The sequence below is a fragment of the Aspergillus nomiae genome (assembly GCF_001204775.2).
Source record: "Aspergillus nomiae NRRL 13137 chromosome Unknown contig00160, whole genome shotgun sequence".
In the NCBI taxonomy this organism is placed as follows: Eukaryota; Fungi; Ascomycota; class Eurotiomycetes; order Eurotiales; family Aspergillaceae; genus Aspergillus; species Aspergillus nomiae.
In genome coordinates, this window is record NW_015378215.1 from 24,393 (window position 1) to 51,581 (window position 27,189).

Below are 27,189 nucleotides of genomic sequence, written 5' to 3' on the forward strand. Positions count from 1 at the left end.
GGCACAGTGACGGGGCCGGTAGCAGGTAAGGAACCCCGGCCACCATCAACTACAAGTCCGCCTGCTACCCCAAGCCCTGTCCGCGGGTTGATGATCACTGTCAGACAGTGGTCAAGGAGAATAAAACTCTTCGTAACAGGCTGTTAAGATAACTATAAGGAGTTTGACAAGCTCCCAGACAGCGACGAATACTTCTAACCACTCGCAAGCTGTTGTTTGCTCATTTTATGTTATATCCCAGTCGCCCACCAAATTGCTCACAGGGTTTGTTGTATTTAGTTCTTTTCCGACTTTTTAACTATATGTTCACATGCAACTATTATCATGTATATATTATTTCCAATCGAACAAGTGGTCAAAGTCACAATTAATTCCTGAGAATATAACCCCCTCCTTCTTCCTTCCTAACCAGTTATAGACATCACCTTTCCCTACCGCTCGATCTACTGAGTATAGATAGTTCTACGCCATAGCCACCCCTGCTGGACTATGCAAAGCGCTGTCGTAAATAGACAATCCTCTTAAAATACCAACGTAAGAAACTTGGTCAACCACTTAAAGTTGGCCAAAAGATTCAATCCGTCATTGCCTATAGACTAACCTAGTTTTAATCCTCTTTAATTACCCCGAGACGGGCCGTTGCCATTCCCACCACTACCAACAGAGGATCTGAGAACGCCCCTATGTACCGTACCTTAAAATTTAATAAACAGCCTATATGGTTTACAAAGGATTACACACCCCCACACCACCATTGACTGATATTATCCATTCGGATGTCCGGCTGGGTCCCGCCGGGCATCGTCAATCTAGCCTGAACACCCTGGAGGGCCGAGAGGGTGGATCCCAAAGCCAATGCCAGGGACGATTACTCCGGTGGTGCATGGGCCGCCAGGGACGGGAAGAATGGCAGGGGTGGACCTTGGTGATCTACATCGATACTCTAACTATTAATTAAATTGTTCGCAGTTGTCCAGAAACGATGTTTGCATGTGCGTTTTGGTGTGATTTGGACCGCGGATGTGTATGTGACTGTGGCGGCTATTACTCGGGCGTTGTAGATTAATTCTGGTTGTTCCTGGTTAGTTGATAGGGCAAGTATCTTGTTGGTGACTGTCTTGGCTTCCTGGTCTATGAGATTACTGAGACATCGCTGGCCTTCTGCTATTTTCTTTCTGTCCCTATATGGATTTCCACGGGTTACATTCGGAGGGAGGTTGTTACTGGTTATTCTTAGGTTTCATCGGTTATTCGCCCCATATAGGTCCTAGGTAGATAAACCGTGGGTGAAGGGTGCCCGTTGAAATAGGCAAGGGGATACTTCTGGTATACATTCCGGGGAAGGTGGTCATGGATGAAACTACTCTGTTCAGCTATCTCGCTGCTCAAAGGGCGAGCACTGAGCACTCAATTGAAAAACAAAAGACAACAATATGTCCAAGAACTCTTTTTGGCTAGCCTAAGTATATACTGCAACATATCTCTTTTCACAAAATCCACGCATTTCTAACCCCGGAAAAGCCTCAATCCGCCCTCCTCATGATCCGAGTCACTTTCTTCAGCAGCACTAGCATCCTCATCGTCACCCTCTCGTAGCATTCCACTTGCTGTCTTTCCGAGGAGAGAAGCAAAGAACTCATCTCGGGCATGGGTAGTCCATGTGCCTCGTTCCTCTGGTGCCATAAAGTTCTGCAGCTTCTCATGGACCTCAAAGCGCATCTTTCGTCCCTTCGACGCACGGGTGTCCACATCCCTCTTGACTTTGTCCTTGCGCATACCGGTCACAGGGTGAATAGAAAGACCGCGAGAAGGCAGTTGAATATGCAATGTATCGATACCGTTGGTAATAGCATCGGACGAGGACATGCGCTGCTCAACGAGGTCCCGGAGAAGAGACTGGTAGAAGATGGTATCGTCGTAGATAGGCTCTTGGTCCTCATCACCAGCAGAGCTACCATTCGCTGTACGCGCGCGCTTAGCAGCGCGATCAGTTTCAGATGCAATTTGCGCATCTAGAACAGCAGAAATCTTCTGTTGACCGCTAGCAGCCGAGCCCAAGAGTTTTCCACGGCTGTTAGGAACCGTAGCGTTAGACCCGCGCACCTTGAGCGACCACTTATCAAGAATGGCTCGGCGGTGGGCAACAGAGTCGGACTCAAGATCCGCCATGCGCTTCCACAATGAAGCGGTAGATGTACTTGGGGAGACAGCGGAAGGTCGCTTCCTCTTCTTCGATTCGTCTTGAGTCTGTGCGTCTGCGAGGGCAAGACGCAGGTCTTCGAGAGTGGACCAGAGAGCTAAAGCGGCGGACTCGGCAGACTTGATAGCTTCACCATCGAGATCCTCCTCTTCTTTGGCTGCGACGGACAGCTGGTTGATCGCGGTAAGACCCTTCTGCAACTTGATGCGGGTGTTCAAGAGCGCATCGAAAGCGGTACGTTGCTGCTTAACTGCCTTTCCTTTGACTGCATCGGCTTTAGCAGCTTGTGATATGGTGGCCGTGATGGTCTTCTGATCAGAAGCCATCAGTCTGCGCAGCTCTTCCCGATCATCTGATTTTGCGGGTTTTGCGAACTTCACACGACGAGCGGAAGATTCCTCCTCCTCATCGTCATCCTCTTCGTCATCATCCTGGTCATCTTCATCCTCGTCTTCGTCCTCGTCGGAGGGGATCTCGTCGTCCATGTCATCCTCGTCAAAATCTTCCGAATCCTCGTCGCTACCAATGTCCTCGGAGTCATCCGATCTCATATCATCGACAATCCTTGCGTCATGGCCCTTCTTTTGACCTGCTTTCGATTTTTGCGGCCGCTCCTCATCGCTCCCTTCCGACATGTCCTCGTCCTCGTCGCTTCCTAGCTCAAGATCGTCCTCGTCCTCGTTCTCGCTACCCTCCTCATCGCTAGACCGTGCCTTGAATGGATCGTCATCACTATCAGCATCTAGTGCATCTCTGCTAACCCGTGCACCGGCATATTGTTTCCCCAGATCAACCGGGTCCTGTTTCCGAAGCTTCGCCTTGCTATACTCAATTAGCACTCAAAACACAGAAACAGAATACACCCAAACTCACCCAACAGCCTGATAATGTTCCCTCCCAGCACTCGAATCGGCCGCGCGACCACCTTCATCCTCACTATCAGAGCCACCGCGCTCCAAATCCTCCGGATCGAAATCTGTCGCAAGAAGAAAAACGGTTAGCGTCGCAATGCCACAGAACACAGTACCAGAATTCCCCCACCTTTCGGAGTCGGATCCTCCAATTCAGCAATTTGCTCCGCCAAAGACTTGGGACCCATTTTGAATATACCTGCGTGTGCCGGTATAAATATTGTTTGCGGATAATTTTTTTTAGCAACTTTTATTTTTCTGCCGTAGAAAAGTTAGCAGGCGGTCACGGATTAACATCCCCGAATAGCTTGCGGAGCTCTCTTAGCGGGCAGGTTACTCCGGCGGTGGGGGTTTATTCCCGGCAATATGAATGACATCGGTGTGAGTTTATTGGCAGAAACAAAGTTGACTTCTCGAGCTTGATAAAGGTTTACAATGATGCATTCAGCCATGTTGCGGAAGAGGCTCTTCTCAACCTTTCGTCCCTTGCAGCATGATAACCCGCTGGTATATTCATGCATCCTAGATCCATTCGGGTTAGATACTAATGACTTGTTGTACAGGGCCTTCCTCGCTCCGGCACGCCGCCCTCGTTCCCTCGTCGCCGCGGATTACCGGAGAAGCGCAAGATTCGCGATGTGAAAAAGATCATCGCGGTTTCATCTGCTAAGGGTGGAGTTGGGAAATCTACGATTGCCGGTGCGTTATATACTTACCCATTGGATCTGTACTCCATTCAATATAGGTCATCTCATGGCCTACCACCTCTTGATATATCGGAAGTATACACGGACCCAACACACTAATTCAGTCACAACACGACAGTAAACCTAGCACTCTCGTTCGCACGGCGCGGAATCAGAACAGGAATCCTCGACACCGACATCTTCGGCCCATCCATACCAACACTGCTCAACCTCTCAGGCGAGCCCCGACTAGACGAAAGTGCGCATCGCATTCCCAACCCAACAAAAGCCATACTGACAATCCACCCGAAACACAGATAACTGTCTCCTCCCATTAACAAACTACGGCCTCAAATCAATGTCAATGGGCTACCTCCTCCCGCAACCGACACCTTCCCCCGAAGACCCCTCCACAATCCCCATGGACACAACCCCCATCTCCTGGCGCGGGTTAATGGTCACGAAAGCAATGCATCAGCTCCTCCACTCCGTCTCCTGGGGTCCTCTCGACGTCCTCTTCCTCGATCTTCCCCCCGGTACGGGCGATGTGCAATTAACGATTGGCCAGGAGATCATCGTTGACGGCGCGGTGATCGTGTCCACGCCGCAGGATATTGCTCTACGAGATGCGGTGAGGGGATACGGGATGTTTCAGAAGATGGATATCCCTGTTCTGGGCATGGTGAGGAATATGGCGTTCTTCGCATGTCCGCAGTGCGGGCATCAGACGAAGATCTTTTCGCATGGTGATAAGTCTGATGCGTCGGAGCACTCTCACCAAGCAGAGGACTGGGGTGTTGTGGCCGAGTGCAAGAGGTTAGGGGTGGAGTTCCTGGGAGATATTCCGCTTGATGCAAGGGTCTGCGAGGATGCCGATCGGGGCATGCCGACGGTTGTTGCGGAGGAGAGTCAGGACCGGAGCGTGAGAAGAAAGGCCTTCCTAGATGTTGCGGAGAAGGTCGCAGGGAAGGTTGGGATTGAATGGTGATTGGGATAATTAAAATCCTTGGGGTGGTCGAGGCTTTGTACTATATTAAGAATCTATATACCCGGCTCAGGCCTTGATGGATGTGAGTGTTCAACATGCGCAAGGACTGTATTGTAGCTATCTCAAGAAAACAATATATCATATATAACACAAGGATAAAGGGGCTTGGAACCAGGGTATTGGGAAAGGGATGTATGAATAGAAAGAGTATATTCCAAGGGCCAACCAGACTCCCACATATATGAAAACAAAAGCGACGGGCGTTCGTATAAAAGGTATAATCGTTTACATCACCTTGGCAATAAGTGTATCTTGAAGGGTCAAATGAATCAACATAATAACCAAAACAAGCATAATCGAATCATATATGTCCAGAGGTCCTATATGCAAAGCTTCGTTTTGCTGTTTTCTTTATGTATCTCTAGCCACAGGGTGCTCCTGTGCAGTTTTATAAAATTCTCGGTCAGCCATTCCCGGGCGAGAAACGGGGCGAGAAGCGGTGCGAGAGAGGTCTCCTTCTGTCGTCCTCCCACCAAGAGAAGCGGTGTCAAGGTCACCCGAGTCGCGCGGTATAGAGTGGAAATCAATAGAGTGATAGGTCGAGTCGCCATCATTGATCAGGCCCACGACTCCGACCGAATTCCGTACTGCTCGAGTACTAGCGGCATCGACGCCGGCGTTGGTAACGGCGAGTGATCTGTCTCCCAGAGTACTGGTATCATCTGCAATGTGTGATGTGATGCCGCTTCGAATTGTACCTGACCCGGCTTGGGACACCGGTCGTTGCTTTCGGGCCATGGATAGGTCCGAAGTCGATGTTATAGTTCCTCGTGCGTGGAAAAGTGCTTGCGTGCTCGCATTTTCCTCCGTAAACTTCTTCTCATCATATGGGGGCAGGAGTATCATAGGGCCCGAACTCTTATCGATAAGCCTGTGCGAGACATCTTCCTCTGTCCGGGTTGCTGAGCTCTTTGTCCCATCTGATGTATCCTGAATATGTTCGTTAGCATCGACAGTAATGGCAATCTGGTAGGCATGACTAACCTGTTCTTGATACGGAGAAGCACCTTTATCAACCTCCGTTGCTTTCATGCAAGCTCCGGCACGTCCAGCCTCCACGCTGTTTTCTTGGATTGTCCCTCTTTCTCCTTCTTGTGCTCCCGTTGGATACTCTTCTCGTCATGCCTGCTGGCCCAATTGCTCCACATGGTCATAGGGTAGCTCTTCCGGTCACCTCGAGATGGCATGACTCCAGGAGCGGACCTTCTCGCCGCCAGTGAACTTGGAGGGGGCACCTCGCCCACAAAATCTTGTTGGAAGCACTGAGCCAACTCTTTGACCCGTTGGCGCTGGACATGAAGCTTGTCCTTGGCGTACTTTACATCCCATTCATTTTTTTCCGCAAGCCAATTCTTGACCAGTTCAGGATTGATGGCCCCAACTTGTGAGCTTGGGATTTGAAGGACAGGACATGAAGCTTGGGGTTCTAAATGATATATATGACCTCTTTTGTCGACCCTTTGACGAATCATGCGCTCTTTGAATGGAGGCAACCGATCGCCAGCCTTCCCGACAGATGCCACGGACTGCTTCGAACTCTTTGCTTGGGGCCCATTGGCGGGTGTGTCTGGGTCTTCCGAGCTATCAGACGATATAGGTGAGATGTCAATGTCGTCCACAATATCAATCTCTGTTTCTTGAGCACATGCGAGAGCCCATGCTCCGAACTGTGCAATTGAGCGAAACATATATTTCGCCGGGCGAGTGAAGCTCAAAGTAGTCGGAACATGACAAAGATCATCCCAAACTTGAAGTTGAACGTGGGTCCCGGGGTATTTGTGTAGCGTTTCACGTTCGGGGTCGTACTCGTCCAGGAAAGCATCATTGGGCGGATAAGCAGTCGGATTTGCTGCTTTATGAGCAACGTAGAACTGCTCATCTCGTAGCTTTTCTCCACCACCGCTTAGAATCTGCAAGGGAGGTAGACCTCCCAGGGACGGTTGTAGAACAGGAGAAACGAGTGGGTGAAATATGAGTTGGTTGGTTGTATACATCTGGATTTGATCCTTAATTTCAACGGTCTTACCATCAATGAGAACCCTAGGGTTACCAGGCTCATCCGTTGCATTCATAGATTCTTTGACTGATGGGTTTTCGTGAACCGAATAACCCTTGACAGCTGTCTCCTGAGCCTCACTGCCGTTGGGTGGTATGGCCTCTTTCGTGCTATTTTCGGTAGCAGGCTGTTTCCCGAGGCCTTTCTTGATGGCATCTATTTCATCCGAGTTTGGTGGCGGCCAGGCGGCAGAAGGCTTATGCTTGAAACCGTATGGCGGTATGTAGTCACCGGGGTTATCCTTCACTATACTAGGAAAAGAATGGGTGAGATCAACCCAGGGTGAAATCAAGATCGCTCCTGCAGGCAAAGGCAGGCCTTGATCACGAAGAATACATAGCAGCCTTCTTCAAGGTTAGCTATCCAAGCTTTTTTCCGTGTGCGCTCAACTTACGCGAGCGCCATTCCCCCGCCGGCAGAGTCTCCAGCAAATATGATCTCTTCGGGCTTGTGTTCCTTCAGAAGGAAAAGATAGGCAGCCAAGCAATCATGCAGAGCGCAAGGAAATGGGAACTGTGGAGCTAGACGATATGCCGCTGCAACAAATGTACTTAGCGCTCTTCCAATAAACAGATCTCCAAGATGGAGTCATTAAACTCACTAGACTGGGATTAGCATGATCGCAACAGAACCAGAATAGCCAGAACCTACCGTGCAAACACTCGTCCCTTAAGTTTCCTGGCATGACGCTGCATCTGGTACCGATGCGTTTCTAAACTTCCAAAATAATATGCTCCACCGTGTACGTAGAACATAATACGTTTCTGGCTCGGATGGGTTCCGTGAATCTTTCTGGCCTGCATTCTTTCATTGTAATCATTTCTCATTTCGACCCACTCGCCTTTTAATTCATCTACTGGTCCGCGCCATTGCCACCACTCTTTCCCTCCAACCTGGGATAACCCCTTGGGGCCCAATTGGTCGATCAGGGCCGTTGCCGCAGATGACAGATATTGAGTGGGTATGGTAACCGTCTCTGTCCTCACCCAGTGAGGACTGGGGACTTTCTGGCTCGTGAAGGATTGAAGGTCCTCGACGGAGTGCTTGGCCGAGAAAGCGAGGAACTCGCGGAATATGTGAATACCTTCATCGTATCCGATATGAATGCTTGGTTTATGATGGAGTGATTTACGGTGCAAATACTAGAAAGAAAGACATTGTTAGCTGGTTCATCCCTAGCGAGGAAAGAAGACGAGCTCGAATGAAGCCCAGTGTAGACGACGACCCACATGAGAGATGAATGTCGAGATCACAGCAGGGGTGAGGGCCACACCGAGTGCGACCGTGTTCAAGGGCATCCTGCACTGGTGGTGGTTTTTCTATGGAATGTATAGTGATGGAAACAAAGCATAGTCCATGAGAAAAACCGGATGGGCTCTAGAATTGAACCAGCGATAGCGTAATAATAAATAGCGCCCAACACTGCCACTGGGTGCTAGTAGTATGTGGCAGGTAAGGGGGATTGAACGGGCAACGATGGATGTGATCCGAGGATAATGGGTTCGGCTAGGTACGAACTGGACCCAGAGTAGCACTCAAACAGCAAAGCCCCAAGAACGATTGATTGGGCATTGGCAATGAGCAACTGAGAATTGCAACTTCGGACTGGAAAGACTGCAGGGGGAGAAGCATCTCATTGATCAATCCAAGGGCATGATGTCATGGGACACGCTATCCCCCTTTTGGCCGATGTGTTGTTGCAAGTGGAGACTGCAAGAGGCAATCTTTCTGGCGCTCCCAATTTCTTAACTCGTCTTGGCAAATTGCGACTATCTGTACGTTGTTTGTCGATCTTACTCTGGAGGGAGGCTGGAACGGTCGCTTTGCAAGCAGCGATACTCCTTGTTATCGCTGACAGCGTGTCAAGCGTCTCCTGTAAGCTTATCATCGAGCACCACATTCATATCTCGTGAGCTTCGCCGCTCATATGTGCTTGAAGCTTATCCAATGGATATTATATGGTATCTCGAGTCGCACGTATTGATTCCTTGTGCAACTACCGCATAGTGGAAGCGGCCACATGGGACTAGGAGAGCGGACTGCGGGATATTCGCATTTGCTACCCGGATCCCGGATCCTAGGTAGTACTCGGGTCTTGCAGCACTAAACACTGGCTGTTTGCCAATATATACTAGCAAGTGAGGTGTGTTTCGTCTCGTCATCCTTCATAAGGGACTAGCGGGAAGAATGCTATTTGGTACAATTTTGTTGGCGGGGAACCATCACTGCCAAAGTGAGTTATAAACTCTAAACTTATGCATGCGTACTAAGGAGCTTATTCATCTCCGATCCTTGCAAGAACTTAAAATGCGGCAGCAGACAGCAAAAGCCCCGCTTTGCAACAATATAACAAAGAATCATTAATTGCTTCGGAGACCGGCGCAGTGGTCATCCTTTCGCATCTTATTAGGATAGGACCATCAAAATTGCGACAACCCCTCGGTCATGCGTATGATCTCCTCTTTTTGATTGCACGCCGAAGTCATTGTGACTGCAGGAGCTTTTATTGGGAGCTCCTGGAAAAGAACAGTTAGTCAGTCCTAATAGTATAACTAGTGGTTATTTAGTATAATATCCCTTCCGGTCGGTGCAAGAAAGTGCATGTTGTTCTCGATAACACTTATGAATCCAACGATGCCGGTAGAGCGTTGGAGAAACTCCTTGCAGGAAGATCCGATGCTTTAATGGTTGCTATTAATGTCTCGGAACATCTTTGGAATACTGTGTTTTAGGATTCATATTCACCGAGTTGGTCCCATATCACGACAGACTATGTACAGGAGAATAGAAAAAAGTGCTCAGATGTAGAAATGACAGCCGCAGCAACGATACAATTCGCATTGACTCGCTTTCGGTGTGGGGTTGCCATACTTTAAGTCCGCTTCAGGAAAGTCAGTGCACCAAGGGCGATTCCATCAATTGCAGTACCAAGAGTCGGTTGGATCACTGGAGCAAAGAACGGGGAGTGATTGTTAGGTAGCTGATCAGTGGTACCCTGCTCCACGGCATCATCCCACGTCTTAGGGTCGACTCCACCATACGTCCACATGACATACGGTGCTCCGACCGCCGTCGCAAGAAGAGAGAAGTCTTCACTTGCAGTGGCTGGTTCTGATTCAACCAGGCTTTCTCCGAAATATGATCCAAATGTACTTCGAAGAGCCTTGACCGTGGCCTCGTCATTGATAGTTGCGGGAGCAGAAAGTATCTGCTTAACAAGAGGTTTCTCGTCCACACCTCCTGCTAGACATTCCGCCTCGATGATTCTCTTCACGGAGGATATAACACGCTCGCGGACCTTAGGGTCGTATGTCCGAACGTTAAGCTTCAGGTCCAGCTGATCGGGGATAATGTTCGCTACATGGCCGGCTTGGATGCTTCCAACACTAACAACAGCCAGTTCACCGGGCATCACTTCGCGGCTGACGATAGTTTGCAGGCGCGTTACAATCGTTGCACCGATAACGATGGGATCGACGCACGTCTGAGGAGCCGAGCCGTGTCCACCGCGCCCATAGATGCGCACATCGAACGAATCAGCAGCCGTGAGCAGCCGACCCGAACGAATACTGACTGTGCCCGATTTCATTTTCATGACGTGCTGCGACAGGACAACGTCTGGCTTGGGGATCTTCTCGTACAACCCATCTTCGATCATCGCCTTTGCGCCGGACAGTATCTCCTCTGCTGGTTGGAAAATGCAGATCAAGGTACCAGACCAGTGATCCCGAGCGGAATTTAAAAGCTCAGCACTCGCCATGAGACTCGTTACGTGTGTATCGTGACCACAAGCATGCATTGATGGTCTTTCTACTCCGTCTTTGTCTTTGACAATTTTGTCGCTGGCGTACGGCAGACCAGTCTTTTCCTCTAGAGGCAGCGCATCCATGTCGGCTCGCAGGAGAACAGTTGGCCCATCGCCATTATGAAGGACCCCGGCAACTCCATATCCACCAATGTGTGTGTGAACCTCAAAGCCCAGGATTTTGAGATGATCTGCGGCGATGGCTGATGTGTTCTCTTCTTGGAAGGCTAGTTCGGGAGAGCTGTGTAACTGGCGATAGATCTCTTCATATGGCTTCAGGTCTGGCCGATACTTCTCGATAATGGCCTTTAGGCCACCTTTCTCACCTGTTAATTGCATGGTTATGGGAGAGGATCAACTGAGGACGGGAGGAAAGAGCAGGATGAAGACGGAAGTCACATTGTGAGAGCATGTGCGGGGTTAAATGCGGGCACTTCTTATTTATGAATGACATGCAGGATTGTAGATCAGGAGTACGTAGGAAGAGAAAGGCGGGGAGAAGCGTCGAGAACCGAGACGTCCCCCCAGAGTCCCCACAGCGTCGGCAACCTTGGCGATTGGCAGCTCGGCAAAGGGTCCAGTGGTGATGAACGACTCGGCAAGCTGCCAGTATCTGTTGGTGGAATAGACGAGATAAGAACAAATCTCGGGAAACACGCGACAGCCGATAGTAGATTATCAATTGCGGTTGGACAACCGGTTGCACCGGTCACATATGATCTATCGCATAAGCTCATGGTGGGTTGCATGCTATTATTCATACTAATGCCAATGCTGGTATTAGTATTCGAACTTCTGCCATACTCCAGATCTCCAGCACAAATTAGTTAGGGAGGACAAAGATCGCCCAATATTCAAATATCTATGAATAATAATTCTTTACATAGATCTTGTTTTGTTTTGGGTACTTGTACATTCTTATCATTCACCACATTATTCTTGTCATGTCACTACATGGTGTAGTTGTCTAGCAGCTAATTCCACCGGACCAATTCTACTAACGACTATTCCATCATGCATTGACAAACTTCACCTTCCGAGCATGAGAATGGACAATATTCCCCACTAACACATAACCAGGATAGACCGATTCATTGCGTGAACTAATTGTTTTATTGAACATACCCCGTTAAGGTGCAACCAGTGGGAATCATTCCGCCGTTAGCCCACCTCACAAGACAGGGATTCCTAGTTTAAGGTTCGGAGGCTTTGATAGTTTGTCGGATTGTCTTTGTGAGCAATCATCAAGCCCTCATTCAGCAGGTAGAGCACTACGGTTTGGCTAGAGCTCGGTTCAACAGATCAAAAGTTTTTTTGAGTGCATACAAGGATTTTGGGTGAATATCCACGGCGATTCTCTTTGTGGTGATCGCAGTACTATTCATCGAAATCTGGGGTAGTCAGGTACCGCTTGCAGATGCATGCATTAGAAGAACGCAATTCACAAACAAAAGAGAGTTTGATCTGCATGTCTTTCGGAGTAATTAACCTTCAAATTAACTTATCGTCCAAAAGTACAAAGGCTAGACTGAAAAAGTATATGTAGAGTGTTTATTAACTTTGCTTTAGAAGATTTGTCCAATATAAATACCTTTCCCCTCCCTTCTCAAATTTATAACTTCTCACAATACTCTCGCATTGCCAAACATTGGAAGACTATCAACAACTAATCAAGAACATCGGTCTCGACACTATGAATCTGTTCAGAATCCTTACCGTCGCTGCCCTTCTCAGCATGACCAACGCAGTAGCTATCACCCGGGATAAGAGCTCTGCTACCCCCAAGGAGTTCAGAGTCCTCAATAGATGTCACAACATCTGTACCGGACACAATGACTGCCCAGAGAGCTGTCCCTGTGACATGCACAACATATGCGCCCCTAAATGTACGTTCAGATGTCTCGCTCTAACTATACAAATGGACCTCTGAAGCACTAACATAAATAAACCAAATAAGAGCCCCTGTACGCAACTGAAGCCTACTCCGTCAGACTTCTTTGTCAAAGCTTAAATAGTTTGGTTTCCCCAACATTCATACACAAGAGTGTGTCTGACACTGATCAAATGATAGCCTGTCCTCGAATCAGTGCTCTGTATTATCCTGATACTTCTGCTGGAAACACTGGACTGGATCCACCGAAATATCACCGATGACTCGGGTAATGCTGTCTGGTTGGCGACAGTTGCTTCTACCTGGCTTTGGCTAGAACATGCCTTAATCTTTTTTGTTACTTGGGCAGGCGGTTTGTACTGGCGTTAGTTTCTATCAAGTGGGTGGTTTATTAGGTTTACGTGGTTGTTGTTCTTAGTGATAATAGGACAGACAATTGTAGCGCATTAGGCGTTTGATAAGTTCCATGGCTTGTTTTGTTACTTGTTATGCAACTAGTCTCTAGTTGAGGCCCAGCTGGATTGTGAGAGTGTCATTAAGCTTGGTGTATTTATTCCATTCCATGTAAAGCCTGCGGAAGCTACTTAAGTTGCTGTTCATGGCACAATGATGGTAGATGCAGTGTTGACTGTTACGGAATATATCTTGGATACAAGTTCTTGCGATAGAACAGGTCGCGTCATATCACGCCCACATTACAAGGGATTGACGAGGCAATCCTTGATGAACCGCTACCACAGCCAGGTAAATGTACTACAAAAGCATATTTTGCCTGAATTACAGGCTCATGCGATTAAGGCGGCCTGTCTATACAGCAGCCTAGGCTGTTGTAGCCGCATGTGGATCCTATCCGAAGTGGAGCCTGCGTGGCAAGAGTCACCCGTCCGATGTGAACCACAAAAAACTTTTCAAAGCGCACTCTTCGCAAGAGCAAAAAGCTAAGCCGAACGCGGGGGTCGAACCCGCAACCTTGAGATACCGTGAAGACTAAGAGTCTCACGCTCTACCGATTGAGCTAGCCCGGCTTCAGTTGTTGAAGCAGTGAAGTAGTTTGAATTATATCGCAATAGAAGGTGCTGCTGTTCTGTCCTGTGTATAGATGGAGTAGACTGTCAGTGGCCCATGCCTCTCCACCGGCTTGGAGCCGATGCCGGCTGTAGCGGTTCACCCAAGGAGTGGCAAAGGGTAAAATAGGGCGTTGGAGCTTTCAGAGAGCTAGGCCTTGCATCCAACATTGACGTTCTTAAAGGAAGATGCGATTGGTGTGATCGTGACTTACCCCTGGTCGGCCAGGCAGGTCAATGCCATTACTGGACACAGTGGTCACATTGTGACAGGCAGCAGTGCTCATCCTCAGCATTCGACCCCTCCTTCCAAGGAAGCACGGGTTACGCGCTCGTGCCGCTGGTCATCTGTGTCATAAGGCTCTCATGGCTCTCGAGATGCTAGCCAAGGCAGAATTCAATGGTGTAATTGTATGTCGCGATATATCCTATTTTGGTCAGCGCGACAAGTACTGGGGATCGTGGACCACCAAACTGTCGCCGCATAGGTGCGACCCTAGATTAATAGGGTGAAACGAACTCAACAGCCCAGACGTCATTGCGCGCGTCAAATTGAAATTCTATTTTGTAACCTTGGCCCTTTGCTGATCAGTAGAAGTGAACAAGTGCATTCATTTTCGGGAGGTTACCACTGCACGGTGAGCATCTGACATTGCGTGCGGCCCAATATGGCGCTTAGCCGGAATGGTGGGAGACGAAACGAAACAACAATAGCCAGTGGCATCTGTGGCTGAGGCTGAGCCATATTCCAAGGTATCTGTTTGGAAGACTAAGGCTGAGATGGCGCGACCCCTGAACAGGTCTAGCGACCCCTTATCAGCCGGTGATCACATCCATCGTTCGTGTTAGGACGGTAAGTCCCAACTTATTCTTAGAACAGAAACGACGCGACCAAAATAGACGGGATGAGGTACAAGGAATCGAGTTCCATGATATTGTAGGTTACCAACAGAATGGTTCCAAACGATCTACTGTCTCAGAAAAAATCCGCGATTGTGGTCAGCGGCTGCGAAGCAAATGAGCGTAGAGGGACAGTTCGGCGGTTGCTGATGCTTACCCCACGGAGTAGAAGAGCAGTATCAGCCAACGAATATGATAAAGTTAATGGTATGCAGATGCAGAAAATATGCAATGGCTCAGGGCTGCATCTCCAGGGGTGGTAACGCAGCGAACTCTTTCGGTATTACAGAAGAGTAATACGGAAGGAAATGATGGTGGTGTCAGTTGGGGGAAATTGACGTCGTGAGTGCGGCGCAGGCAGAGGAGGGAACACGAGAAGGTCAAGCCACTAAAGCCACAAATGATCCTTGTCAAGAAGGCGTCCGAGACTACTCAGTACTAGTACCTCCGTCATCGTGGCTCTGAAAGACAAGCAATGATGACTCGACTCGACTTGAAGTGTCCCCGACAGCTCAATTGGGTAAGCGACGGGTTGTTTGGAGGGGAACTGGACAAGCACCTAACCATAGTTGTACTAGTGGTAATGGGGTGGAGCCAGGCAAATGCGGGTGAAAAGGAGAATTGACCGACTTGTTCAGACGGACAATCCAATCAGATGGCCTAGATCCTCTGCAATCCTCGCGATCAACCGGTATGGTCATGGAGGGAAAAGCACTGCCTGCACGCACCAGCCACAGGTCCCCCGCCAGTGAGAGCGCCTTGTTTGAGCCTTAGGAACCACTCTCGTGCCTCGTTCAAGGTTAGCGTCGAGTCACCCGCCCTTCGGACCCTAAGTTACTGTATCACTGAAGAAATTCAGAACAACTTTCTTGCACATCATCTGCCAGGCTACCATCCACACTGTGATTTAGTTTCGTATTGTATTGAATTTCATGGTATAACGGATTACTATTTTTTATTTTTATTTTATTTTGATCGTTCACCCTAGTCTTCTTGTGACCAGTGCGGTCATAGCGCAGACCCATCCTGACTACTGTAATAGTTTAGATTGTATGCTTGGGAACATGGATGCCTCCTTCAAGTCTTTAGTATATAATCTTGCTCACCCCCCATGGTTGATGATCCTTTTATCCACTTTTATATCTACACATTCTTCTAGTATAATTCTTGCTGCCTATTCCTGAACAGAATATAAACCCTTCTGTTTCCAAACCACCTCGATCTTCTGTGTCCTCTGCTATCACTCCCATCCAGTCTCACAACTATACCGTCAAACTCCGTCACCGTGTCTCCCCGAAGATCTTCTCGTTTCCTCACATTACCTCGACTCTTCCCCATACGAGATACGGTTGTCCATCAGCCAACTCCTGGTAGAAGACGGTCATTGCGACGTTCTTCCACCATGCCTGCCCCAATCGATGTCGTCGATCCCGTCTTGCCCGTGCGCGAGCTCGAGGCTGACGAAGAGTACGTGATGGTCGCCTTTGAGCGCCATGCAAGCCACTGTACTCGATGCGCAGATCCGCTCGGAGCGCGCAAAGAAGACCGCTCTCTCTGTGAGCGTGGACACCAATACGCCGTCGACGTCGCCGACTACCTGTACAGCAAGAACGGAAAGTCGTTTTCGACCCTCGACCGTGAGCGCAACCAGCCTACTCTCGTCAAGATCCCCCGCGACTGCCGCGCTGTCCGCGCATTGCTCCTCGCCATTGAAGATGGCCTGCGCCTGAGCCGCAAAGAACGGGGTGCTGTCCAACCCCCTCGGTCACCGTCACCTATCATCACCTACGACCGGAACTACCCTGTTCCTCCTCGTCGATCGACAAGCCCACAACAGCAGCCCGTTTCATACACTGAGATCATTGAGCGCGAGCCCCGTGACGCAATGCGTCGTCGGGTCATTGTCTACTCTTCTCCTCGTAGCTCCCCTAGCCGGAGCTCCCCCAGCCGGAGCTCCCCCAGCCGAGGCTCGCTGTACGAGTCTGATGCAGCGGAGCGCAGACGCTTCAGGGAGTCTTCACGGATCTACAGACCCACTGAATACCACCGTTGAGCGCTCCCGCCTGTTGAGTTTCTGGTTTATCTTACACTCTACTACCTCTACGGACCACTATATAGCCGTGCTGCAGGCAGTGCTATTGGATCTCTGTCATCTTTGCACACACACACACACACACGCACGATTCAGCCGGGCAGGGCCCAGCTCATGCGCGAATCCATAACACGCACAATGTGCCCATCCGACCACAGTCTAAACCGGTACGGATGTTCGCGCCGATTGGCGTCTTCAGTGGGTTTTCCCTCGCAAAGAATGGTTTCCTATGTGAACTAGCCATCTTAATTTGAAGGCATTACCTCTACACTGTCCGAAAGGACAGCTTTCCAAAACCCCAAAACAAACGGGAAAAATCCGAGAAAGTGAAGAAAAAAAGGTGGTGTTTACAACAAAGTTGCAAGTTTAGTTTGTTGGACATTTCAGTTGATGTGATTGGAAGAATGTATGCATGCAAGGAGTGAGTCATGAGCTTTTACTTTCTGCGAACTGTAGGCTTCAGCCTATGAGATTGGATGGAGTTTACTAGTTGTACTTCTCCGCACACCCTCAACATTGCATAACATTCATTGGGTGACCCTTTTCCTATGTTTACTATGACTTTATGACTCGATGTATGTATTGATGAATATTGTGGAGAAAACATCCAAAAAAAACAAAAAAGAAAATTTTTTTTTTTAACAGAATGACCTTCGTATGTAAACTATACAGTAGACCTATGGTACAGAGTAAGGGATAAACCACATCTAAACAACATGATTTCATAAGATTTCTACCGATCAGTGAGTGAGTCACTGGTAATTACTAGTAGCAATACATGTATACAAGTTACAACCCCACCTTAATAGCATCTTTTAATGCTGTTCCCTTGTAGTGTATCTCCAACCTAATGCATCCTGCACGTTATGTTAACCAATACTGATCCCAGCAAGTAAAGACCGCCTGTAAATCAAGTGGGCTGTGGCTGTGCAGGACACTGATTCTATACTTCCAAATGATTCATATAGAATATTGGAAATAAATTAAATTATAACCACTACATCAGGAAGAAAGCCAGAGTATGAACGAATAAGACTAGAATCATAGATTAGGGACAGTGATTCCCACAACAACTTTCCCATATGGAGCATAAATTGGGTGAGAACTAATCCAACGACAACCTTGATTTGGTGGTAATATTTGTCTTTACATTCTATAGTTGGGAGTTCCAGTGTCATAAGTATTCAAAGAAAATCAGATAGAAGGCATATAGATAGGATGGAATTTTGATCGAGCAAGGAGACTGATAACTTGGAACTAGACGCATGCTTTTTTCATTCGGGGGATAGCCGTATGATGAGTTGAATACTTCTGCAGGTCTAGACCATCTTCCAGAACGTGCATTTGCCATCATGATACTTAGTTAGAACACAACAAATGCCCTTGAGTGTTACAAGATAAACGTAGGTTACAACGGTTCTTCTTTGTTTGAACCTACTGCTACTCTGTGTAAAGATGAGAAAGTTCCCGCAAAGCTGACCTACAAAACCCCAGGACCAGGAACGCCGAGGGGTCTTGTATATCTTGAGTCAAGCTTTGATATCTTTCGACTGATTGAGTTTCCAAGGAACAAAACCAGTGGAACGAGCGTCGTCTCCCATTCACTGCATCCGTGGGTAAGCCCGAGGAGAAGATTACCGCCCTACCATGTCAGGAAGTTCCAGACCGTTTCCCTCATTTGGATTAACCTGATTTGTTCCTCTACGTAGAATCTCGTCTGTTGCTGTGCTGAGCTCTTGTTCCTGGTGGAACTCACTCGAGCTCAATTCACCACTAATCTCCAACGCGTTCTATACCAGACTTGCCTGACATTCTATCAACGAAACAGACTCTCCACCTATCTCCTGTCACATCTCTTCCTCTGTTGAAGTCACGATCTAGCGTCCTTCCTCTGTATCTTCTGTCTACAGTGATGCGTTGAAAGCAGTCTTCTCCAGAAGAAAGCCCCAACTCCCCGTTGACCCCGTCTCTCAACATCACCCCCAAGCATACAAAGAACACCCCATCTCATTCCCTAGATATCCTGTATCATCCAGAGAAGATGGCAGGCAGATTTGAGCCCGACGAGCTACACAACGAGCTAGACGTCCTGGTGAACTACACCGACATCGAAAGAGATCTCGAAACACGCTTCCGAACGTCCTACTCACCCTTCACCCCCACCATCCACCGACCAATCGGCTCAGAGGCAGTCGACCAGTCCTCTCCTATGTCCACAACTTCTTACTTACTCAAGGCTCATCTCCCCACTGCGGCACCCGAGGAAGAGAACCGTGCCCACGGCGAAAACGCACAGTACAGCAGCGAAGAGGAACCGTCTCTCAAAGCGTCCATGCTCCAGGGGATCGGGATTATTGAAAAGAAGGAGCAGGTGTCCAAATGGCAAGGAAGCGTCGGCATGGATCGCCCTGTGTCGATGATGACGGGGATGGTCCACGATCGAGAACGTCTGGGGGAGTCCGAGATAGCGACCGAGAAGGCGACTGCATACAGTGGGTCTGACGATGGGGAGTGGTTAGTTCCTGCATTGAGTCCTCGGGGGCCTGTTTTTTTTCTAACGAGCAGCAAACAGTATCCAACCGACGGGAGAGATTGAGATGACCAACGATCCTGCTACAGAGGAACATGAAGCGTGGTCCAACAACGCGACAGACGAGACGGCAGATGGTGAGAAGCCTGTTTTGTTTAAACGTGAGCGGAAGACCTCGCCAGAGTCTCCTGACGGGTTCATCTTCAAGCGACGTCGTAGCGCTCGCATTGCTGCTTTGCTCACCAAGCCGGAGTAACAGCTTTCCTCGTTGATCTGGTGGTATGTGCAGGTTGCTTCCCTGGAATAACTATGGTGCTAAGATAAGTTCTCTAGGTCGGTAGTTGTACATTAGTGTGTGTTGGATGGTGTTGGACACCTGATGACCTTTCTACTTTCTTGCTTTTGAAGATACACGATGCATCTCGACTAATTTCTAATACCGGGCATTGGGTGATGGACGTTAAGTTGTATTGCAGACTCTCTTGACGGAGGGAACAATGCAGGGCATAATGGCTGATATGTATTGACATTGACCAGTGGTACTGTTGGCGGGATTCTTCTAGTGTCGATGATCATATTCGTTCTATCATGGCTCTGGGCTGGATCGGCCCATGAATAACAAAGAATCTAATTGGGCCATCGCTAGGCCAGCGCAATGATGAACAGCAGTAGTTAGACCACTATGACTTCCACGATAGTGTCGGAGGCTGTCTATTTCTTCCACGTCCATCCAGAGAACTATATTAAACGAATGATGTTGAATGATCAGCACTAAAATGACATGCATTGTCCGAATCAACATCCTAACACCGATTTATTCATATATCAGTGAAAATAAATCAGACACAAAACCTCTGTAATTCAAAGCTGTGGCGGTGCATCCCCAGACCTTGAACAACAATATGCAAAGTCGCCTGACAATCCCGCAAACCTAACCGCCCACAAAAGCGACCATCATGATATCCATCCACAACAAGAACAACGACGACTACAACAAACCCCCCTCCAACAATAACAGATAATCTACAAAATATTCCCGACCAGATCGCGCTCGACAAGGTTTCCCCAAAAACAAGAACACCAATTAGTTCCTAACCCGTAGATCGTCTCGGTTCAACCCTCCCGTTCAGATGTGACCACATGACACGGGCTACCAAAACCCATAATCCCCCCGGATAGGATAGAAAAGGTGCATAAATAACCCACTCTAGGGAAGCACACGGACACTTAACATGCATGAGAGTAGTTCCCGCCGCGGATTAAGCCGGCACTAAAGCAGCTCGAAGTATGTATATCCGCTAGCACGGCCCACAACGCTTTTCGATGATCGCAACTGATCATGGGACGGTTTTCCATGCCGTTTTGAGTATACACCATGCTGGGGTCACCAGGTATAGGTTGTATGTATCCACACAGGACCCGCCAGTATGGGACACTGACTCATGGGTATGATATTGTCCTCCTGCTCGATATTTGAAGGCATGAACACGCGGGCGGAGTACACGTGCTAAGAGTGAGAAGTCAGTTGCGACGAAAGAGCGAAGGAAGTATTAGACGAAATTATAGGAGAATAATGGGTCATATTGAGGAGATGAAGCTTTCATAAGATATATAGATGTACTATGATCCTTGGTAGGGTAGCCCTGTATCGACGATCGACCCAGTAGGTTATACATATCTAGCATCCCAGCGGAGCCACTAGTGATCTGCAGGTCAGGCGGCTGGAGAATTTTTCATAGAGCCAAATTCTGTTTGAGATAGAGTTAGTCTAAGCAGGTTATTCTTGGATATGGTGATATAGCAAGAAAGACTGTATGTATGTACTAGTCACCCGTAATCGCAGTCTTGCAGGGTAACGAATTTTCCGCGTGATTATGATTTGCTGTAAATAATTAACCCTATCCAGACCCCGAAAAAAACCAAACGATGAAATAAACATAAAAGATTATTTAATGTCGCGAAGGCGTAGTAATGGTCCAATAACTTCGAGCAAACCCACAGTGAGTACACAGGCTCTGTGGAAATCCCGAGATGGACCTGAACTGAAAAGTCCTTGATTAAGCTCCATCGTCACTTAGCGAGAGGAAACAGACTGTTGAGAGTAGTAACAAACAATAAATCAAGGAATCCACCTCTAAGACGTTTTGTAGTCTGGAGAGGTCGCAATGGTAATGCTCCAGAACAATGAAAGCCAAACAAGACCCACATACCCGACTATACCACTTTCAGAGGTCACGTGCAACTATCGCGAATCCAAAGTTCTCCGCCGCATCTCCGATGGTCTCGAATTCTTGAAATCAGGTGCCAAACACCCCAACGTTCCAGTTCCTTTCCACTCGAGCCGCCAAAATGGCCAAGAAAGGTAAGCACATATATATCATTGTCATCACGTCACGGAATTGATGCGCTACCAGCGCACGCCGATAGAAGTTCCTAATTTTGTGCGGAGCTGACAATGGATACAAACAGCCAAGTCTCGTACCGTCGCCGTTCGTCTCATCTCCATGGCCATGACTGGCTTTTACCGGACGATGATCAGACCTCGTACCCATCGTCCCCTGAGCATGCTCAAATATGACCCCGTCGTGAAGAAGAAGGTGCTGTTCCTGGAAGCGACAAAGGGCGGAAGAGCGAGATAAATCATGTTCTCTCGATTCCTTCAAACGATCAACCGCACATACGCAGCTGAGGTACAAGCGATGTCTGCTTTGGTCTCGAGGCAGTGTCGGCCGGCATAGTTACGAGACAACCTTCACTCGGTACCGTCCACCAAGTTGTGCGGTTGTCGCTCGGTCCGTTATTCGAACGATACATCATGTACATTAGACAACATCAGTGCGGATAATACTTGGAACTTTGTTATACTCCGGGATATTGTTGCGCTGTATATCACTTTGGGTTTGCATTCTGGCGTTTAAAGCAGTACAGTCTGGGTCAATCAATGTGTTCAATATACCATTCCTAGGATCCGACCATCTTTGCAACCACCTGTCTACCGAGATCTTTCACCCCTCGCACATTATCTCAAGCAACTCAGTAACGACACCACGTACAACCTATATAGATAATGAAGAAAGATGTCTGGTTTCAAAACAAACTTCACATTTGTCTGTTGAACCGAGCGCTGTAGCGATCACCTACTGAGCTTAGCGCATCTTACTAACCTTGATAACTCGAACACATATTTACCTCTTGTTCTTCTTCCTCCACGTGTTGGCCACCTCTGATTATTGGGGCGGTTGCCATTCATAGAAGAGTGCCGACTGCTACCAGACGCGAGACTTGTAGGACTTGTCTTGCGCTCAAAGCACCTAGAATCAGCTCTTGTCAGGCGTCTTGGTTGAGGTGAGGTTGGGACCCTAGCTCTTTTGATGGCGGAGTCTGGTCTTTCAGCGCTCTCGTGGTCCAAGGTTTTACTATTTGAAGGAGACAAGTAATTCTGATGCGCGAACTGCTCTTGGCTGCGCACTTCAGGCGTCTGCCGGTTCCTACTATAGGTTCTTCGGTGCGTTCGGCCAGGTAGCGGCATTTGCGATGTATCCTTCTGCTTATGGTAGTTTTCAGAGTCCGGAGCCTTACGCTTTTCTCTGCTTCTCGATGGACTGTGCGCTTCAAATGAGACTGTTTTTGGTGTTACCGTGGAGTTTTTCACCTCTTCCGGGATGTGAGGAAGCTGGCTAACTGGCTGGCTAGCACCAGGATGTTGGTCCTTGCTTTCCAATGGAGTGCTTTCTCTCGACTGTACTTTTGTGTCCTCCGTTCTTGTGACATCCTGTTTCTCAGCAGGGCTGGCTGCCACTTGACAGCCCCCATTTGGATACACTCGGTCATCAGGCTTTTCGTTAACAATATTTTCGTCCGTTGTCGAAACTAGCATGGCTGCAAAGTCAATCGGAATTTGGTCGGATATTGAGTATACCGGGGATAGTTGTCGAACGCTTGAGAATGGTACAATGCTGTTCGACTGTTGTGAGTCCGGGATGCATGGTAATTTCACATCAGCCACTCCGACGCTCCTAGCTTTTAGACCCTCATTCGCCGGAGAGGAATGTACGCTTCTCTGGAAACTCTGTGTACGATAGATAAACTCTGTAGTTTGGACAACGTCGTTTTCCGAGGGCCCGCAACTTCCCTGGGGCGTTATGGATGTACTTTTGGCATCGTTAGCATCGCGGCAAGTAAAGGTACCCCCATCCGTAGGTTCAGTCCATATAGTAGCATCTGAGCTGTTCTTCCCTCCCACTGGCTGTAGGAGCGCTACCAGCCTGTTCAAAGTTTCAGAGAAGGGTTCCTTTGGCGATATAGTATCCACCTGATCAAGTGATTCTTTAATTTTTTTCACCCAATGTTCCGAATCTTGCACTCGCCGAAGCAAAGTGTGTATCTCGGATTTCGCCTTCGACTTACCAGCCTCGAGGCTTAACCTGGCTGATGTTTCCACTGAGAGCTCCTTCTGGATTCTTGTGCACTCTTCTTCTTTCGATAGGAGGCTTTTCTGAAGTATGTCAAGTTTGTCTTGTAACAGCTTAGAGGATACACTGCCCTCTTCCTTGGCCACAATGATCTCCCTTTCAAGGCCGACAGATTTTTCGTTAGCTTCATGGAGCTGTCTTTGCATGCATGACATCTGCGTTGCGATCGATGCTTCCTTCTCCCGAAGTCGGTCGACCTCCGCAGTTTGCTCCGCAAGTGAGATTTCTTTCTCCATACAGTTGCTTTCGAGGGCCTTTATCTGTTCATCTTTTGCTAATACCTTCGGGGATCAGTAAAAGCTTTGTGTTGGGAGCAACCATGCGCCCACCAAACATTCTGTTTCACTCTGCTTCTTCATATGTGCTCTTTCACTCTCAACCTTTGTATTGTCAGCGAGTATCCAGGTAATGGCGAGCATCGTGGCGTACTAGTGCTTTTTGCGCCTCCGTTAATTCATTCTGGACTTTCTCAACACTCTTACGCATTTCGCCCTTCTCTCTTAACAATTCATGAATTTGTTGTTCATACTTGACTCTATGTTGATCTCGAGAAATGACGCTGGCTCTATTCAGCTCCTCGCGGATTTTGGACTCTATGGCCTTCACTTCGTCTCGTAGTACGATTGTCTCTGATTCGAACCTGTTTGCCCGGGCTTCTGCTTCCTGGCCCTTCGTAACGGCTTCGAGCAATGACAGCCTCATCTCTTCATTTTCAGTCGCTCTGCTCCTGAGACTTTCGTCGGTTATTCTCAGCTCGTCTGACAATCGTTGTAACCTAAGTTCAAGTTCAGCCCTTTCTTTAATTTCTGCGGCTGTAGGCTCGGTTGTTTCTGTGGTTTGCAACTCAGGGAGTCGGATTTCAAGATGTTCCAGTTGCTGAGCGAGGCTATTCTCTTTCTTCTGAGCACTTTCCAAGAAAGTACGGAGCTTATCGATGCTTGGTGCACAAGCTTCGAGCCTCTCATATAGGCTGATGCATGTAACTTCATTTGCAGCGAGCCGTTTGAGTAAGGCAGATTCAGTTCCCACATTTTCCCGAACAGACTCGAGCTGCTCTGTTAGAAGCTGTGTCCTATCTCCATTCGTCTTAGAGTTTTTGTCGATGACCGCTGTCAACTCTTCTGTGAGGGACTTAATTCTGAAGATGATTAACCATACTTTTCCTCAGATACATCAAGTCATAAGTAACTTACTGAGATGAACACTCTTGAACAGTCGCGTTACACTGCTCAATGTCCAACCTTTCTTGGGAACGGTTCTCGCCCAAGCACATAAATGATTTCTGAGACTCTTCTCGTATTTGTTTCATGATTGATTGTACAGATGCTTGAGATATATCAACTTGCCTTGTCACAGTTCCAAATCCAGAATCAAGCTTTTTAAGCATTTCGAGCTGGTCAGCCCTGATCAGGCCTATCCTTTTTGCTTGAAGACGTGAGTTGTCTTGTATATACGTCTCTAACAAGGCCGATCTTTTCTTTTCGTCGGATAAACGCTCCTGATCAGAGCTTGTCTTTTCCTCTGCGTTCTTCAAAGCTTGCTTCATGGAATTGATAAAAGTTTGTGATTCGACAAGATAACTTTGACTCTTCTCAACACTACTAGAAGCTTGAAACAGCTGCTCCCTTGTATCAGCAATTGTGCCTTTTAATTCCGTTTTGTCCTTATCTAGTGATGCTCTTGTCAGTTTAAGCTGAGTTGTTTCCACGCGAAGCGCTTTGTAACCAGAACCCAGCTCGTTAAGGATGTATTTAAACTTTGCTATTTTCGCCTTCCAAGCCTCTATTTGAGTTTTGTACGCTCTGGACTCCGAAGCCTTTTGCTGTATCTCATTACTGAGGACGTCGAGTTGGCTTCTCAAGGCGAGATTATCTTGCATAAGCTGTGAAACATGGACCTCCATTTGTTCTTTCTCACTGGAAGCCACAGCGTCATTGTCTTCTCGGGCTTTCATCTTGGCAAAAAGGAGTTGAACTAGGTCCTCCTCAGACAGGTCTGCTGCATTGCTGTTACCAAGCACAAAGGCGGGCTGTTTTGAGGTGATCTTTTTTCCACTCGTTCGACGATGCTTCGAAACTCTTGACTTGTTATTCGTAGGAGACAGTGAAACACTTCTCTCGTCCTCGTGTGCTAGGCGCTCAGTAATACATGACTTCGTCAACTTTGCCCCGCGCTGTTTGGGCGACTGTGAAAATCTGTCGTTGATCTTGTTTTGATCAGTGCCACATATATTCATAGATTGTAGGTGCCCGCCTACCTTGCTCTTAAAGAGGGCAATTGATCTTATTGCTGGAATCATATCAGCATAGCCAGGCAAGTATAACTGGCACACGTACCTTGTGGCTCATTTTCCGGTGATAGAAGTTGACCATTTGTAACGGACGGAAAAAGGGCGGTTCCTTCACATTGTGCTTGACTGTGTTCCGACGGATGAACATTGGAGGTAAGGACATTGTCTATTCTAGCAGCAGGTTCTATTTTACTATCCATAGCCTCTAACTCTTGAGCAGGAGCTCCCGGAGATGAAGAAGAGGCCGTTGTGGTTTGGCGATTCGAGTTGCTTTCCATATTATTCGACCGAGAAGCAATGTCTCTGAATATTCCCTTTAGCAAAACGAATGCAAGCCAATGAAAAGTTGCCTTACTTTGACTGGTGGTTTTGAATGGTACGATCGGGCTTCCTGGTTCTATTTTGCTCCGTTTGCATCATGTTAATATTGCGAGGTGGGGGAATGGCTGAAGCTTGCTTAACTGGTCGATGAAATGTGAATGTCTTTCCATGCTGTGTAGGTCTGGTAAAAGAGAAGGCCGTCAGGTCGATGCTAGAGCTCTGTGGGCGTTGTACAAGTGATGCCGCAGGTTGGTTCTGGATAGCTGTTCGACTTATATCTGAACCCTGCTCTAGGACTGCTTTAAGATTAGGCGAGACAGGTTCAGTGTTAGATCCAGCCATTTGTAGCAGAAGCATCTCTTCATCATCTCCAATGTCATTGGGTTCACTGTCTCTTTCTCTCTCGGACATAGTCAAAGGATCACCCACTAACGGGTCAGGGCTTTCGTTTCCCATGTTGAGTTAGACGGTACAACATGTCCTACACTCATCAGAGACAATGGTATGTCCAGTAAATAAAATTGATTGACAAAAACGTGGTAGTTTGTTAAAGATGAACCGCTTCCCTAGAGTACAATTGCTGGTAGTCTGGATCGAATGGGCTGGTGAGACACCTTTTGGGAGTGGAAAAGATAGGGAGTGGATGGAAGTGATTTCGTCATGAGCATCCCAGAGGACAGTTCCTGATGAAGGAGTACTTGGATGGGTAGAAATGTCATATTAGGAAGGAGGACAAGCCGCCTGAGAATCATGGCTCTCACGCGTGATAGAAATCCTATCTTGGATACGGCAGCTTCATCAGCGCATCTCCTACTAATACTAACAATTCCTGTCATATCTTTACTATCGTCGAGTATACGTTCGAGGACATTTATCTATAATCACTGGGAGCTCGCTTGCCACACCAACAATATAATAAGATC

General features: G+C 48.0%; 9 protein-coding genes across 9 annotated transcripts; 5 read left to right on the top strand and 4 right to left on the bottom strand.

The window, feature by feature from the left end:
* Positions 1-1,506: 1,506 nt before the first annotated feature.
* ANOM_005966 (AATF family protein) lies at positions 1,507-3,299 on the bottom strand (the record flags this gene model as incomplete). The annotated part of the gene is made up of 3 exons (XM_015551223.1): positions 1,507-3,022; positions 3,074-3,176; positions 3,242-3,299. 3 exons carry the CDS (start codon positions 3,297-3,299, stop codon positions 1,507-1,509), a joined length of 1,677 nt encoding a protein of 558 aa, XP_015406297.1.
* Positions 3,300-3,534: 235 nt separating this feature from the next.
* Positions 3,535-4,785, top strand: ANOM_005967 (Mrp/NBP35 family ATP-binding protein; the record flags this gene model as incomplete). Its single annotated transcript, XM_015551224.1, has 4 exons — positions 3,535-3,618; positions 3,675-3,810; positions 3,937-4,056; positions 4,115-4,785. The coding sequence occupies exons 1-4, from the start codon at positions 3,547-3,549 to the stop codon at positions 4,783-4,785; spliced, it is 999 nt and encodes a 332-aa protein (XP_015406280.1). The 5' UTR covers positions 3,535-3,546.
* A 411-nt stretch (positions 4,786-5,196) lies between these two features.
* Positions 5,197-8,199, bottom strand: ANOM_005968 (lipase/esterase family protein; the record flags this gene model as incomplete). The annotated part of the gene is made up of 5 exons (XM_015551225.1): positions 5,197-5,829; positions 5,892-7,245; positions 7,296-7,451; positions 7,553-8,043; positions 8,131-8,199. The coding sequence occupies 5 exons, from the start codon at positions 8,197-8,199 to the stop codon at positions 5,197-5,199; spliced, it is 2,703 nt and encodes a 900-aa protein (XP_015406304.1).
* Positions 8,200-9,773: 1,574 nt separating this feature from the next.
* Positions 9,774-11,045, bottom strand: ANOM_005969 (putative zinc metallopeptidase; the record flags this gene model as incomplete). The annotated part of the gene is made up of 1 exon (XM_015551226.1): positions 9,774-11,045. One exon carries the CDS (start codon positions 11,043-11,045, stop codon positions 9,774-9,776), a length of 1,272 nt encoding a protein of 423 aa, XP_015406303.1.
* A 1,354-nt stretch (positions 11,046-12,399) lies between these two features.
* ANOM_005970 (uncharacterized protein) lies at positions 12,400-12,860 on the top strand (the record flags this gene model as incomplete). Its single annotated transcript, XM_015551227.1, has 2 exons — positions 12,400-12,592; positions 12,778-12,860. 2 exons carry the CDS (start codon positions 12,400-12,402, stop codon positions 12,858-12,860), a joined length of 276 nt encoding a protein of 91 aa, XP_015406286.1.
* Positions 12,861-15,963: 3,103 nt separating this feature from the next.
* Positions 15,964-16,614, top strand: ANOM_005971 (uncharacterized protein; the record flags this gene model as incomplete). The annotated part of the gene is made up of 1 exon (XM_015551228.1): positions 15,964-16,614. The coding sequence occupies one exon, from the start codon at positions 15,964-15,966 to the stop codon at positions 16,612-16,614; it is 651 nt and encodes a 216-aa protein (XP_015406287.1).
* A 2,080-nt stretch (positions 16,615-18,694) lies between these two features.
* ANOM_005972 (uncharacterized protein) lies at positions 18,695-19,439 on the top strand (the record flags this gene model as incomplete). The annotated part of the gene is made up of 2 exons (XM_015551229.1): positions 18,695-19,167; positions 19,226-19,439. The coding sequence occupies 2 exons, from the start codon at positions 18,695-18,697 to the stop codon at positions 19,437-19,439; spliced, it is 687 nt and encodes a 228-aa protein (XP_015406288.1).
* A 2,060-nt stretch (positions 19,440-21,499) lies between these two features.
* Positions 21,500-22,255, top strand: ANOM_005973 (uncharacterized protein; the record flags this gene model as incomplete). Its single annotated transcript, XM_015551230.1, has 2 exons — positions 21,500-21,545; positions 21,653-22,255. A coding segment is annotated over one exon (216 nt), but the record flags the coding sequence as incomplete, so codon positions are not given.
* A 27-nt stretch (positions 22,256-22,282) lies between these two features.
* Positions 22,283-26,722, bottom strand: ANOM_005974 (uncharacterized protein; the record flags this gene model as incomplete). Its single annotated transcript, XM_015551231.1, has 8 exons — positions 22,283-22,320; positions 22,373-23,936; positions 23,985-24,035; positions 24,085-24,793; positions 24,849-25,861; positions 25,913-25,944; positions 25,992-26,248; positions 26,301-26,722. The coding sequence occupies 8 exons, from the start codon at positions 26,720-26,722 to the stop codon at positions 22,283-22,285; spliced, it is 4,086 nt and encodes a 1,361-aa protein (XP_015406282.1).
* Positions 26,723-27,189: the final 467 nt, after the last annotated feature.